The 16017-nt window shown below is 35.2% G+C and overlaps 1 protein-coding gene across 1 annotated transcript; it reads left to right on the top strand.

The window, feature by feature from the left end:
* Positions 1–143: 143 nt before the first annotated feature.
* Positions 144–13328, top strand: LOC118729494 (integrin binding sialoprotein). Its single transcript, XM_036457045.1, has 7 exons — positions 144–231; positions 2494–2561; positions 2655–2705; positions 2804–2881; positions 7139–7201; positions 11433–11591; positions 12137–13328. The coding sequence occupies exons 2-7, from the start codon at positions 2508–2510 to the stop codon at positions 12647–12649; spliced, it is 918 nt and encodes a 305-aa protein (XP_036312938.1). The 5' UTR covers positions 144–231; positions 2494–2507; the 3' UTR covers positions 12650–13328.
* Positions 13329–16017: the final 2689 nt, after the last annotated feature.

Below are 16017 nucleotides of genomic sequence, written 5' to 3'. Positions count from 1 at the left end.
TTTATTCAACTGAGCCTGTGTCTTGAAAAAGTGTTGATGTTTGGGGGTTTTCTGGTGAGAATCCACATTCTGACATCACCTTCACCGTGACAGTGATTGGCTGTTGGAAGGCAAAGAAGAGTTTATAGCCAGCAGGGGCAAGTGAATGAGTAAGTGAGAGAGCAGAGGAAATACTCAATCTGTGTCACTCACTCCTGTGAGCCTGCCTCTTCATTCCAGGACTGCAAACGGGTAAGATTTAATATGACAGCTTCATTATCCTAAAAATCAAACAGTCCATGTTTTACATTTCTGGACTTAGCTTTAAAATTTTTTATTTAAATGTTGATATTATTGAGCTGTATAGAATGACTATGTAATTTAATACTTGTTTACCATTAATTTAGTACCTCAGATTTACAATTATGCTTCTTACTTTCTCTCTCTGCATCTCATAGATAACTGTTTATTTCCTCATTCAAGACAACATGAGTAAATTCTATTTTGCATTTGCAAGTCTTCCTCGTTGTATGCAGATCACCCCATAAATTATGTCTAATTAGCATTTCCATTATATAAAATCTTTTCAATACATAATACATTCAGTTTCCAAGTATTACTATCCTATAGCTCTGAAATCAGCATGGGAAGACATTTAGTACTAGAGAAATAGATTATATTGGTGGTTTATTGTACTTTTCCCAATAAAAACTTGTAATCAGAGTCACAAAACTATCCTTTAAAAATATTTAAATTGTTGTCTGGGTTATTATGATCAATATAGAGGTCTTTGCTTTTGCTGAATCACAAAGTAAATAAAATGAGATTTATGTAAGCAGCCAATTTCTACCTACCTAAATCACTCGGTTCTTTTAATATTACCCCTGCTATGTTTTCATTTAGTTATTCTTATGGTTTGTTCTAAGAAATTTATGTAATAAAAACTCTTTCTATGGTCCTATATATTTAGCTTTTTATTTCTTTAAGATATTATTATTATCCCAATTCTTTTCCATAAAGCTGAAAAGCTGCAGAACAACAATCTTTCTGGTTTTGTTGTTGTTTTTTCTGGGGGAGCGGGGGTGAGAAGGTAGGGGCTGGCAAAGTTCAAAGTATTATTCAGAGCACCCCAAGAACAATGCAAGCTTCTTAAACAGATGAACCCCCTTCAGGGGCAAGACCTCTTCATCCATTGTGACCACCAAGAGCTTTAACTGAAGTGGGAGGACTGTGAGGAAATGTGTAGGCATCAAAATCAAAGACCCACTCTGCCACAAATAGAATGTGGCCAAGGACCCAACAAGCTTCCTCAGGCCTCAAACCTTTCCTGATGTAATGTTTGTTTTTAGCGTGAGATACTCAGAACGGATGCAATAAATCTTGTGAATGGTGACAAAATGCCAAATCAACCTCCATGGTACAGTCCATACATGGGTTTTATACATTTTAAATCTAGCTTATCCAAGTGTGTTCATGGGGAAATTGCCATCACTACTACACATTGCTTCTACGACGTAGCAAAGCCGTCACTCTGATAGAGAAAGCACTCATGGTTAAAAGTGTATGTCAGTGCAAGTGGGTGGGTGTTAGTAGGCTGTCAGCTAAGTTGATAGAGCCTCTATTAAACTGGATTTTATCTAATACAATAAAATTAAGGTAGGATCTCACTAACTCTATTCCCTTTACTTAAGAGGATTCCATGTGGAACTGAAATCTTTGTATTGCTACAAACCCAAGACTGTTCAGAACTATTTCCACTCTGAGAGTGACATCTTCAACTCTTCCCTGACCCTGGAAAGCCCCTCATCTACCCCAGGACAGACTCCCATACTAGTGACGGGAAGCTTAAATGGAGCTGGAGAAAACCTAATTTACAGGCATTTGCCCCTGATATTTTAAGGTGAAACTCTGATGAACTTTTCCTGTAGAAACATCCTTAGACATGGCTATTGGTGCAGCATGCCACACACACACACACACACACACACACACACCAAGTATTGTAGAATATTACAAACAACATTTTAGTTCAAAAGCTACATAGAAGTTGGAAACACCTGTAGAATCATTGGCATACAAACAATCATTTAAATGTATTCAATGTTTGTTTTGTTTTTAATTGTAAAGAAAAGAAACAGATCCCATAACCACACTAACAATTCAATTCACTTAGCTGATACTCCTGTGTCAGTGATATTAGGAGGCCTTCAAACCCCAATGAGTCATATGCTAAGTGCTCACGAGGTCATGAGATGGTCTTCTAGTGACAGATCAAGGCAGATATGTTAAGGCCAAAATGGAACTCAAGATTATTTACAGGTGGTTAAACTCAGTCTTCTATCCCTTAAATAAAAGGAACAATTTTTAAACAAAAGCAGACATTTGGTCATAATTACTCAAAACTATAATTGGGGTAAAATAAAAACAAATTAAATACTTCATCATCTAGTATGAGAAAAAGAAATGCATTTTTATTTTTAATATATGTTAACTTTACCACTTCATTAATTCCAGAGGCAATCACCAAAATGAAGACTGCTTTAATTTTGCTCAGCATTTTGGGAATGGCCTGTGCTTTCTCAGTAAGTTCTCTATTAAAAACCTATATTTATCTTCAATTTTATCTTTTTTATGTCAAATAGAGGATATGTAATAATTAAATATTTTTTAAACAGATGAAAAATTTTCACCGAAGAGCCAAATCAGATGATTCTGAAGAAAATGGGGTAATTGATTTTATCATACTTCCTTGGCCTGACTACACTTACTCTGGATGTCTTTGCAATTAAACATGAATATAATGACTTTTGTTTTGTTTATACAGGTTTTTAAGTACCTACCACGGTATTATCTTTACAAGCATGCCTACTTTTATCCTCCTCTAAAACGATTTCCAGTTCAGGTAAGTATAAAAACTAATTTTTATTTTTACCCATTTCAATTGAAAGAGAATCAAATTTAACAATGAAACACTGAATTAAACTCTCACTGAAACTCAGCCAGAAAGACCAATTACTACAAAAAGTTTGTTTTTAACATAATAAAATAAAATTTATTCTTAGTTCTCTTTTAAAGCAGTGATATACGAAACAGAGTAAAATCATTTGGGTCCAGTCTAGAATATAGTAATAGCAAATACCTTGACATATCAAATTCAGGCATTTTGGCTAACTCACTGACAAAAGTGGACAATTTCATCAGTTGTTGATAAGTAAGTCAATGAAAAGGCCATTAATCATTATATTATAGTTAATTCAGTACCGTCATAAAGTTGTTTTACATCCAATAATTTTAGAATCCTTTAATTGGTAGAAAAAATTGACTTTATAAATAGTAGAGACCATTTAAAAAGAAATTTTTGTTAATCAATGGTGAGTGCCGAGGATTTTTTTTAACCTTTGACCTGTGTAGGTCACTGGAGCAATAAATATGTCCCACATTGGAGTTTTTATTGTAATGACTCAAGAACTGCAGAGGAAAGAGAGAAATTCATGAAGTAAACCAACATGCTTATGAGAAAAACAAAAAAATTCTTGAAAACAAAAAGAAAAATAGCCAAAGTAAAAATAAAAGTTTCTATTTTTATTGGATTACCTGTGAAGAGGGTCTTTGAAACCTGGAGGGTGTGGTGTCGATTTTAAATACACAACAAACCAGAATTGCACTATTTTTATTCCTATACAGTTTGGGTTGAGGGTACCAATTATGCACCATTTGACGCAGGACTTTTGAGACACTAAAAGCAGCCAATATACCGAAAACAATGCCTCAGCACAGTGGCTTGGCACAGCATTCTACCATATGTTGGGCCAGCCCATCTCTAACTCATACAATGATAGGAAGTAATCATTTTAAAGTATTTCTAGCACCATAATAATGATAGGGAACGTGTGTGGACAAAGAAATATAAACACAAATGATACAAGAGCTGTGGGATTTCAGAGTTGTCTTCCATTCTTTGGTTCACCTCAAGCCCATAAATAAACATTGTTCATTTGAAAGTTTCCTTCGTTTTCTTTCTTAAATAAAATGGAAATGATAATAAATTCAACTTTCTGAGTAGCCCCTCAACTTTCTAAAATATCAGGTACTTAAAGATATTCACACCTAGAAATTTATATATATGGTCCAATTAAAATATCTGTGCTGAAATGATATTAGAAGTTTTATTTTTCATCAACAGACTCTAAGTATATCTTAAATGTACAAAATTTCCACAAATTCTGCAAATTGGTCCATCTGAACTAATTGAGATGGTTGTTTTTTAAAAAAGAATCCAATAAAATATATCTCCCAATTTAACACTCTTACATAGTATTCATGATATACTCTTCTATTTTGCAGTTTGACTTTTAAGACTTTTTTTTACATGTCTACTTGTATATTTTTCATAGCTCTTTATTATTTATTCTCCTTAAGTCTATTAAGTATTTAGTGCTCAGATTTTCACTCAACAATGGATTCAGCTGTATTGACTTCGAAATTTGTGTTTTATTTAAATCTGTTTATATATAATTATTTCTAAAATACCAAATTGTATGCAATATACTATATTGACTGCAAAGCTATTAACAGTCTATCATATCTTATCTATTGTGAGCTATAGAAATCAAAGTGTAAAGTCACTTCTTAAGCATTTTTTAATTGAGGAAATTGCTTTTTTATGATTTTTATGATTCAACTGATATTTGATTAGTATGTAAACACTTAGAGGGCAGGAACATTATCTTATATATCTTACTAGGGGCTCAGTGCATGAAATTTTTGCACTCGGGGAGAGAAGTCCCTCAGCTTGACCTGTGCCCTCTCAGGAGCCCTCAAGGGAGGTCCGACTGATGGCTTAGGCCTGCTCCCTACAGTTGGACATCCTTAGCACTGCTGCAGAGGTGGTGCACTTGCCAGCCATGAGCTAGGCTTCTGGCTGAGCGGCACTCCCCCTGTGGGAGCACACTGACCACCAGGGGGCAGATCCTGCGTTGAGCAAGATCACGCTCTCTGACTTCCCTTGAGGAGTCCCTGATTGCAAGAGGGTGCAGGCCAGGCTGAGGAAGCCCACTGATTAGGGCTGGGGAGGGATGTGGGATGTTGACTATCCAGGGAGGGACCACAGGAGGGCTCCAGGGTGTGTCTGGCCAGTCTCAGTCCTGATTGGCCAGACCCCAGCAGCAAGCTAACCTACTGGGTGGAGCATCTGTTCCTGTTGGTCAGTGCACATCATAATCACTAGTCAATTGGTAGACTGTCTGCCCTCTGGTGGTCAGTGTATGTCATAGTGAGTGATTGAGCAGCCTTAGCATATCATTAACATATTATGTTTTGATTGGTTGAACAGTTATTCAACTTATATGCAATAAGTGCCTAGTTGCATATGGACACTTAATATGCTAAGTGTCCATAAGCAACAGGACACTTAGCATATTAGGCTTTTATTATATAGGATATTGAACTCAGCTATCACAGTGCTCAATACAGGAAAACTGTCCATATTTCCAACCTCATTTCTTGTTATGACCCTCATTCTCAGCACAATGCCTGGAATATATACTTGGGGATTGAATAGATGGAGTGGTAGAAGTTAGAAGGAGTAATGGTTTAAAAAAGTATATTTGTAATAGGAATAAATGAAAGATAGGAAATAAAGGAAAAGCCCAGGATTCAAGGCATTACATTCAGTTTTACAATTGTTCTCGCTGTAGATATTAATTGAAGAGGATGTGGTTGAAGTGGGAAGAAAGCTAGACATGAGAAAGTTTGGAAAATGATGAAATGCTCCCACGGAAGCAAAATACACTGTCCTCTCTATATAATTTAACAAATAAAAGTAGTTCAAATATAATATCTTTCTTTATTTACTCTCTGGGCTGGGAAAGGAACAACCATTAATGTCATGGCAGTGGAAGAGCAGGTCTAATTATTCTCTTTTCCACCCAAGGTTATTCTTGGCTGAAGGGACAAGCATTCCCTTTCCTTGGGTAGAAGGTGTGGCCACCTGAGGAATAAGCCCAGCAGGACAACCCCGAGTAGGACTGGATCTGGACCGATTCCTAAAATCTGATTTCTAACCTGGAGATTCTTTGCAGCTATATTTTCTAAGGCCCATGGAATTTAACTGAGTCAGAATCAAAATTAACATTTACAAAGTAGAAAATGACAGAATCCTACCTCTGGTATCTATTTGTATACCTGCTGCCATTAAAAGTTGTGGCACAGAAAGAAGGAAACTTCAATTGGATTAAAACTGGGAGAAAGATGAAGGATTGTCTTAAAAGCTCTGAAAGCAAAAGTTTAGATTTGTATTTTCCTGTAAACAGTAGCAAAGCTCATTAATTTATAATTATATTTGTATACCAGATTCCTTGGTTCAATTTATTCTCATTCGTTATTGAACTCTATAGAGGGATGGCACTCTAAAATCTCGTAAATGAATTAGTTTTTCTCTTACATAATTTTCAGTAGACAGGGAGGCCAAAGTAGGTTTATAGCTGTGAGTATGCAAAAGAAATAATTCTTATTTATTTATTGTAATGTTATTTTTTATATTACAACTATAAATCTACTTTTGTCCATCTCTATATACTAGTACATATTACAATTTTTGTTTAAATCTACATATTTAAATTAAGTTTTAGATAGAAAAATATTAAAAATTATATGCAAACTAAATTTCAAGAAACATTCTAATTTAAACTCACCAGGAAAACAAACTACTTCAACGAATCATTTTATAATAAATCTAATAATCATTTTATTCATATTTTATAAATAAAATAAAATAATGTGATCTATGCCTAGCCCAAGATTTGCCTTGAACTGGTTGAAGTTACAACCATTCTGGGCTTCAGATTCCTTCTTTGTAAAAAAGAGAGATTGGATCAGATATTCCTCTTGGTCTCTTAGAGCTAAGCAATTTTGTGATTCATTGCTCTAATTTTTACATACAAAGTGTTTTTGACAGATTATCCGTGCTTTGAGGTTAAAAACGGAGTATCTCATATATATCTTGATCATTGTAAAATACATTTTTCTCTCTAACCTAATTTTATTTGTGCCCTATCTCCTCCTATCTTTTTCACATTAGCATAAGTACTGTTCTAAGTAAATAAATGTAAATCTACATATTTAATCACATGTGTATGAATTCATGTGTACATTTTTTTAGAACAGTGACTCCTCTGAAGAAAATGGAGATGGTGATAGCTCAGATGAGGAGGAAGAGGAAGAGGTAAGAAATTTCTGCAGTTTTTTTCATAACAAACCAGGCAGCACAAACACAAATAGGAAACTAGTTTACTGTAGTAGGGACTCAGCAAACAGCCATGGCCTGCTTACCAACTGCCCACAGTCTTCTATTTTGGACAAGTAAAATGTTACTTAAATTAGAATAAACTAAAATGACCTGTTTAAAACTATTGCCGTTTGGGGTTAAAGTGACCTGTACACAAAAACAAACATACCCTCATTTTAAGTGGAAGAAGTCTGAATTCTGATAAACATGAAATAATTATTTATATTTAAGTGGATAGAACATGATGGTAAAAGACAAGTGTATAATAGTTCTAAACTCAGTGAAATGCTTATTTTAATGACTAAACTTGATTTACTAAGTGAGTAGTAGATGAAAACTAATCTTATATCCTCTATACTATAGTGTTTTGTGATTCATCAGCCTTTCTTGACCCACCAAAATAGCATTGTTCTTTTTATAGGAATTTCATCTTTTTTGATTAATGACAAAATTTATATTTTTACAGAAAGGCAAATACTCAAGATATAAAAATGTCTTCTGATATCATACTAAAAACCAGTGTAGTCATGGCTAAAATTCACCTATATATCTTGGAAATTGTACTAACATGCTTATAATTGACACTCTTACCCAAGGAAATGTACTAATCAGGTGCATTTTCCTGGGTTGTCAATTATAGCAATCCATTGGTTTGGGAACCTTCTAAGTTCAGGTATTCATAGGTGCTATTTATGAATGGACAATGACAGTGAAAAATGGATCATGAATTAATGCCTGTTAATCTTAAAAACAAAACAGTGTAGGAACTTTAAAAATGACAAATAGTTTGATTTTTTAAACTGTAAAATTAACATTTCCAGTACAGTATTTTACCCTGCTAGCTTAAAGAAAGGCCTTAACCAGAATGCCAAGCCAGTACCAGAAAAAATGCCACCTACTAAATCCCACAAATTTCTGCCTGTATCCAATATAGTAATCTTACACAAGAAGTAAGCTGGGATAATCCACTTAACTACAGCTGTTTGCTGTACAGTTATTGTAAAATTGCCTTGCCAGCTAAATTTCTCAACTAGATTCTGTACCTATTGGCTCTTCACTTGTTGAATGGTGGTTGGGGATGGAAGAAGAATAGGACCCCTTTACGACTCTGATGTAATCACACACACTCAAAATTTTGCCAACAACCTCTGAACATCTATGATTCTAAAATAAATTATCTTTAAACTCCCCATGACCCCATAAACTTAGAGACCATAGGTTTCATTCCTCTTTAGAAAGAAATAGTACAGCACTATATATATTTAGTGCCCATTAATTTTTGGTGGCTTGGTTTTGAACCTTCAGAGAAATAAATGCTTCAAAGATCATTCACTAAAAGTGATCACTGAAAAGTGGATGAAAACACACACACACACACAAAAAAAAAAGTCTTCCATTATAAAGAGATTCTACAAGCACTTTGCTCCCATTTCTTCTCTACAAGTTCATTGGCCATTCAGATTAAACAGTCTCCAGGAATTGTATTCACATGAGAAGGTGTGTAGGTATATTTTCTACTTGGTAAACAAATATATTTTCAACTTCTAAACCATCAAGTCTCAATAACTATAAAACCTCTGTTAAAATGTAATACACTTAACACAATTATTATGAGTATGTAGATCGTTGAAATTTCAGAAACTGAATTCACAAGTGTAACCAGCACTCATATTAAATAGCAGCATGTGCTTTGAGCTCCATTCCATTCATTAACCAACCCCCACCAAGGGCAACTGCTATTGCGATTCCTAACAGATTGTTTTTACCTTTCTGTGTATTGTGTGCATATATGGAATCACACAGCAAATACTCTTTTGTGTGTGGGCTGTTCTACTTTCAACTTCAGAGACTGATTCATATTGTTCTATATTGTAAATTATTCATTCTCATTGTTAATATTTCATTATGTTAGTGTACCACAATGTATTATTCTTCTGCTTATGGGCATTTGGGTAGTTTCTGGACATATGCATTCATTTCTGGTTGTCAGTTTATCTGTAAGTGAAATTTCTAAACCAAAAGGCTATGCATATGTTCAACCTGAGTAGATTCAACTAAACAGGTGTACCAATGTGAACTCCCACTGTCAACAGGAGGGTTCTCACCAACACTTTTTCTTTCAGTCATTTTAGTATTCTAGTGGGTTAATAATACTTTTTAAAGCACAAGTTACTACTTATTTTTCTATCCAATTAGATATTTGAAGGCTAATGCCCATCAATAACAGACTGGTCTAATTTCCTTTTTAACTTATCATAGCAGGACATCCTCCAATAAAATATCTAGGAAAAAAATGGGTGTCGTAGGAGAAAATGTAAATGTCCATAAATCGGGAGTTTGGGCCTATACTCATGACCCTGCCACTAATTAACTGCTGTCTATTGGCCTCATATGAGATACTTATTCCATTGGACCTCAGATTTTTCACCTGTGAAAAGAGGGTATGGGACCCAACTTGTATATCTTCTTACTCTAAGGATCATCCCTCCTCCATACCTGAAAGATTTTGTTTGTTGAACTAAAACATAAACATGAAAAATAAATAAACAGTATGGTATTTGTGGACTACTTAACACAATTAGCTTGGCAACTGTTTTGGGATTGACTCTAGTATTCCCAAGAGTTCACTGAAACAGTGGAATTTATAAATTTTCTGAAGCAAACATATTTATTTTTATACTTAAAAATATTTTTATTGATTTTAGAGAGAGGAAGATAGAGAGATAAAAACATCCATGATGAGAGATTCATTGATGGGGTGCTTCCTAATGCCCCTACTAGTGGTTGAACCCACAACCTGAGCATGTGCCCTGACCGAGAATTGAACTAAGATCTCTTGGTTCCTGGGTCGATGCTCAACCACTGAGCCAAACATATTCTTTTTTAATAATAAGTCAGACTAAGTCTGAATTTTGTTTGTGTGTTTTTCAATTCTTAAAATATAGGGTCCCTAGTTAAAGTAATACTAATATCACAGTGTCTTTAAAAATACATTAAATTTTCTAAGACTTAAAGTAAATAAATTCTATAGAAATGGATTCCCAATTTTTAATATTAGCTGTGAAATTAACTCAATTAACAACAGTTGCCTAACAACACGGAGTAAAGGAAAAAGACTAAAATGTTAAGAGATTATAATAAGCATTCATTTGAAAAGAGGTAATTTTACAAAAACATATTCATGCATAGCATAATATATTACTAAGGGTTTCTTGGAGTATCAGTTTCCTTATTGCACAGGAAAACTGATTGCATGTCAAATTCCTGACAATTTTTGAATACTGCATATGGCACATAACTGGCTTATATATTTGCAGATAGATTTTGAATTAAATATATCCATTTTATTTTAATAAGCTTGAAAACTAGTGAGATGTATTCACTTCTTTTGGTAATAAATGAGACATGTTATCAATTTGTTTGAAAGGAGTTGGTTTATATAAAAAAATCCCTTTTGAAAAATATATGCTAGTTGTCATATTGACAACTCATATAAATTCTAACAATCATCAAAAACTTCAAAGGCTCAGCTTTTTGAGTTAGAAAGCTATAGTTTCATCACTTACCATGAAAACTTAAGCAAGTTTTTTTAGCTCTGAGTTCCATTTCTTTTTCTAAAAAGAGTAATAATCCTACCTTAGAGTGCTGCTATAAAGAACAAAAGAAAAATAGGTATAAAGTTCTCAGCTAATTCATCAACAAGTATAAGAGTTAATTTACTACCGTGTTGTAGTAGTTGCTAATAAGAATTTTTAAATTTCAATTATTTAAATCCAACACTTTTAATCAACTGAAATTTAATCAACTAAAATTATATTACTTCAATTAATGAAAAAGACTTTAATTGTGAGGCTTTAAGAGCCTAAATCCTATATGTTGAAAGATATGCTGAAATTTTTATACAAATCTTTTTGAATTAATTAAATAGAATATAAAGATATCTAGAACACACTATAGTGAGGTACATGGTATGTGGTAGCTTTGAGTTGAATTATAAAAATTTAGAAGTACAAATGGCATAACAGGAAGCAGAATTATCAACATTGGGTGATGAGCTGGCTGAGGGATGCAAAGTTTTTTTTTTCCCCAATAGTGGTTCATGATTCCAACAAATCTTGAGTTATCTTCTGGCTAAAATAACTTTTTTTGCTCTGAACATTTCTACCAGGAGAATTCAAATGAAGAAGCAAACAATGAGGAGTCTAATGAAGATGAAGAATCTGAGGCTGAGAATTCCACCCTTTCTGCTACAACACCTGTCTACGGAGAAGAGACCACACCAGGAACGGGAAATGTAGGCCTAGCTGCGATCCAACTTCCCAAGAAGGTAATAATTTATCTCAATGTTAAATATGATCTCATTCCTCCACTGAAGCCTAAGGTTATCCTGATGCTATATTCAAAGAATTCTGTATTGTCTTTTTAACTCACCGAGAATGCAAGAGCAGATAAAATTTTCTGGTTAACAAGTAAGGAAAGATCTTTTCCAATGCACGTTCTCTTCCCGTGTTATTACAATGACTTTTACTTTATAACGAAAGGTCAAGGACAAGCATCTTAGCAATGGATTAAAGGCCTTGAGAGATGCCATTACATTTCAGGGAACAGGATTCAAAACAGAAAGTGAGTAGTAGCATCTCCCACAGAGGAAGTTCATTTATCAAGTACATTTTTCTCCTTCAAAACCTAGAGACAAAGGTCCAAATTCTGAATTTTTAAAGTCCCCACCAATCCTTTTTTTAAGTTAAACTGGCTTCAATACAGAATTATACCTAGAATAAGGCAGACAGTAGTCTGTGTTGAATAAAGTGATGGCCTCTTTTACATGTTTTCATGCCTAGATTTGGATTGTTTTCAAATTTTCCCTTCCAGGCTGGAGATGTAGGAAAGAAGGCTACAAAAAAGGAAGAAAGTGAAGAAGAGGAAGAGGAGGAAGAGGAAGAGGAAGAAAATGAAGAAAACGAAGCAGAAGTGGATGAAAATGGGCAAAGCGTAAATGGCACCAGCACCAACAGCACAGACGTAGAGAATGGCAATGGCAGCAGCGGAGGAGACAATGGAGAAGAAGAAGAAGAGGAAGAAGAAAAGGCAGAAGCAACCACAGTGGTTGGAGAGCAGGACAACGGCGGGTTCGAACCCACCACTCCACCACAGGAGGCCTATGGGACCACCCCACCACCCCCGGGGGAAACCACTACCGCCGAATATGAGGGGGAGTATGAACAAACAGGCACCAATGAATATGACAATGGCTATGAAGTCTACGAAAACGAGAATGCGGAACCTCGAGGGGACAATTACCGCGCCTATGAGGATGAGTACAGCTACTATAAAGGGCGTGGCTATGACAGCTATGACGGTCAAAATTACTACTACCACCAGTGAAGGCCAGGCCTGGGATGAGTTCATCCAATCTGGTGTTTCATATGGCTACAGTTTTCAATGTTCAACTCAGGAAGGAGCGATGTAACTAACACATGTGCATGTAACAATGTGGAATGGTGCTACTGTTCCAAAGTGATTTTCTGTAATTGCTTCTGCAAGTAATGGGCTTCATGCTGCTTCCCCCTGGTATGCTATTGAGAGGTCATTGTAGATCAGGGTCATTTGTCAAGTGGTCAACCAATCCATGAGACTGAGTTCAATTGAATGTTTTGAAGTTGTAGTTCTGTAAGTAGTATTTTTAACGTGTTTGTTCTATATCTGCTAAAACATACTGTTTGTGCAAGAAGTGCTTTGACGAAGAAACTCATTGACATTAGTGACACTGTATACAATAAATGTGTAATTCATTAATCACACTACCTATCCAACACTGTATAGTTTAATTATCATTCTCATGTATTTTTATGTGACCTGTACGTATATTCTATTATGGGTTTTATCACAAATAAAAATGCAATCCTTCAAATATGTTATATGAAGAAAAGTGAGAGATTCAGAATGAAAAAATGGGAGGCAAGTAGGGGGACAATTCAGCTAAAAGGATAAAAGCTTATTTGCACTATAATTTAAAATTCAGAAAAACTGTAAACATTTTCTTATAGATACATCATCTTAACTAAGATTTTGACATGCTCATGGGCAGGGTCGGCCATATACATCAGGAAGAATAAATGGCTTTTATTAGGGTTACCAGATTTAACAAATAAAAAATATGATGCTTTTTAAAAATTGAATTGCAGGTAAACAATGAATAATTTTTAGTATAAGTATGTTCCTTGGATATTTGGCCTTTGTGAACTATTTGGACCGTACTTATACTAAATGATTTATTGTTGCCTGAAATTCAAATTTAATAGAATATTCTGTGTTATATATGGCAACCCTACTCTTAAGGTGTGGTATGGAGTAAGGTAGGGTATAAAACTCTTACATACAAACCACACACACACACACACACACACACACAGCTCATATGCAAACTTTTAACTGTAATTTGTGCTTTAATCTAACCCTAAAAACAAATTTCTAATGGGAATAGTAAAGGCAAGTAGGTAGTGATAAGAAACAAGAATACAATAATTTATTCATCTTTTTATTTAGTTAGGTATAAGGTGCTTTGAGCATCTACTATGGAGCAGGACAATGTCTAGACGTTGAATATATGAAAACAAAGAATCCTGTCCTCAAAATGATTTCAGACTGATAACTAACAGCTATAAGACATTACATGCATCAATTCATTGTCTTCTCACTTTTTATTTTGAAAAATACAAAGCTTTCAGAAGTTGGAAGACTAGTACATGAGCAATCTTATTATAACTTTCACCTAGATCTACTAAGGGTTAACACTTTGCAATATTTTTGTTATCTCTATTTCTGTGTATCTATCTTCATATACATATGTGTATATACTTGTTTTTCAAATGATTAGAATGATTGTAGATATCATGACATTATGACTCTGCACCCTAAATATTATACTTTAAAATTTGGTGTAAGAATAAGGGATTCATATACAATATTGTTCTCTTTCCCAAGAAATTTAGCATAGATGTAATATTTTCTAATATACAATCTATATTCAAATTTTCTCAAATATTACAATAATTTCCTTAAATGCTAATTTATTTAGTTCTTGCAAAACTCTATCAGGCACAAAGAAGTTATCTGTGAAGTTTATTTGTTTATTGATACCCCAAAGTTATTCATTTTCATATAGCAAAATTGGTTCATCTTTTCCTTCATGGTTTCTTCCTTTGCTTTTGACTCATGTATTGTGGGTAACCATTATCCTGCCTCAGGGATTTGAGCTAGCTCACTCCCATCCCTGAGTGCAGAATATAACTATTCTTCAACATTGCTCCAAGTAGCTAGGCGTCTCCTTTAGACTAGTGGGATTTGTTAAGAGAGCTGTGACAAAGAATTTCTTAGAGTAGGCAATGCCAGCCAGCAGAGGGAAGATTCATGTCCTCCCCCCAGACACCAGCATGAATAGGCAGTCAGATGGAGTCTATAGACAACCAGTACCCAAGGGCCTTGATGGAAGCAACATAAAGTTCTTAGATGAAGACAAAGGGGTGGGCTGGTGAAAGCTATAATTTAACACAGTTCCTGGGCACCCCAACAATGCCTCCTTCAGTATTTCTTTCAGTCATACCTGCAAAATCTTCCATATGGAAGCCCCCCTCTGGAAATATTTATCCTACTTAGGATCACATATTAGAGTTTTAGCCTCCTTCTGTCATCCTAGGCTCACTGGCCTCTTGCTCCAAATTTTTTTTGACTTTCCCTACTAAAGCTCTATTTTCTGTATTTCCCCTTTGATGACCTATTTGGAAGAAATTTGATGAGAATTCAAAATATTCTAAAAGAAAAGAGAACATTTTATTCTTCCAAGAACAATTCCCCTGAAAGTGAATCAAATGATTCTTTTTAACGGAGGAAAGATTAAGAATGAAGTAAGCTATTCTCATAGCATCTCTTCTCCAGGCTGCTTATCCTTTCTTGTTCCAGGTGGAATCACAAAGCACTTTGCCAAGACTTGGGTAGGAGTGCACTTAATCCTTGTGGATGTATCTGGGAACAGGTCAGGTTGTCAGGAAGTACAGCAGCTCCTCTCCTACCTACCTCTTCCAAATTCCAAACTTTGGGAGGCTTATGGGGGTCCTGGGCCATTCTAAAGGAGGCTGGCTACACAGAGGAGTTGGCATGAGAAAAAAAAAAAGGTTTTAGGGCATAAAGAGGATTACTTCTCTGAGTTGAGCCATGGCAGACATGCAGGCCCTTGCCAGGCAATAGTGTGGTGAGAGGCCTCTCAGCCCAGGCCTCACGATGGGGTGAGTGTCTGTGGGTATTAGCATGGCCACAGGGCAGCTGCTCCTCAGAGATGACTCTGTCCCTCTCCCTATAGTCACCCTAGGTCCTGTTCCCTCATTTTAAGTCCCTCTTATTTCCTTCAACATGATGCCTCAATCAAAACCCTCCCAGATGGTAACCTGGGGGTGTGCTCATATTTAATCTATGGGAAACAATGAATAAATCCCCTCCACCCTTTCACTTTATTATGTGACATAAATTCTATACCCTGCTTCTTTCATGGCTAATTCTGTGCATGTCCTACCACCCTTTCTTCTCTTTACAAAATTTTCACCTTGAAAAGCTACAGCTTTGTCTTTCAAAATGATTGCGTCTATTGAGAGCTCCAAGGGCCTGTTTCAGAACCCAAAAAACAAATGTTGATTTTCTTTCCATTTGGATTTCTCTAATAAAAAAAAATTAATAAAACACAACCCATCTCTAGGCAAAGT

This window comes from Pipistrellus kuhlii, unplaced genomic scaffold, assembly GCF_014108245.1.
Source record: "Pipistrellus kuhlii isolate mPipKuh1 unplaced genomic scaffold, mPipKuh1.p scaffold_m20_p_1, whole genome shotgun sequence".
In the NCBI taxonomy this organism is placed as follows: domain Eukaryota; kingdom Metazoa; phylum Chordata; class Mammalia; order Chiroptera; family Vespertilionidae; genus Pipistrellus; species Pipistrellus kuhlii.
Note: the sequence above shows the minus strand (reverse complement) of the source record. Positions and strands in the feature narration are given on the sequence as shown.

Excerpts from the sequence above, each read along its gene's own strand:
- LOC118729494 (XM_036457045.1), top strand. The coding sequence starts at position 2,508 with ATGAAGACTGCTTTAATTTTGCTCAGCATTTTGGGAATGGCCTGTGCT. Across the intron at positions 2,562-2,654 it reads GAATGGCCTGTGCTTTCTCA|ATGAAAAATTTTCACCGAAG; the intron begins GTAAGTTCTCTA and ends TTTTTTAAACAG. Across the intron at positions 2,706-2,803 it reads ATGATTCTGAAGAAAATGGG|GTTTTTAAGTACCTACCACG; the intron begins GTAATTGATTTT and ends TTGTTTATACAG.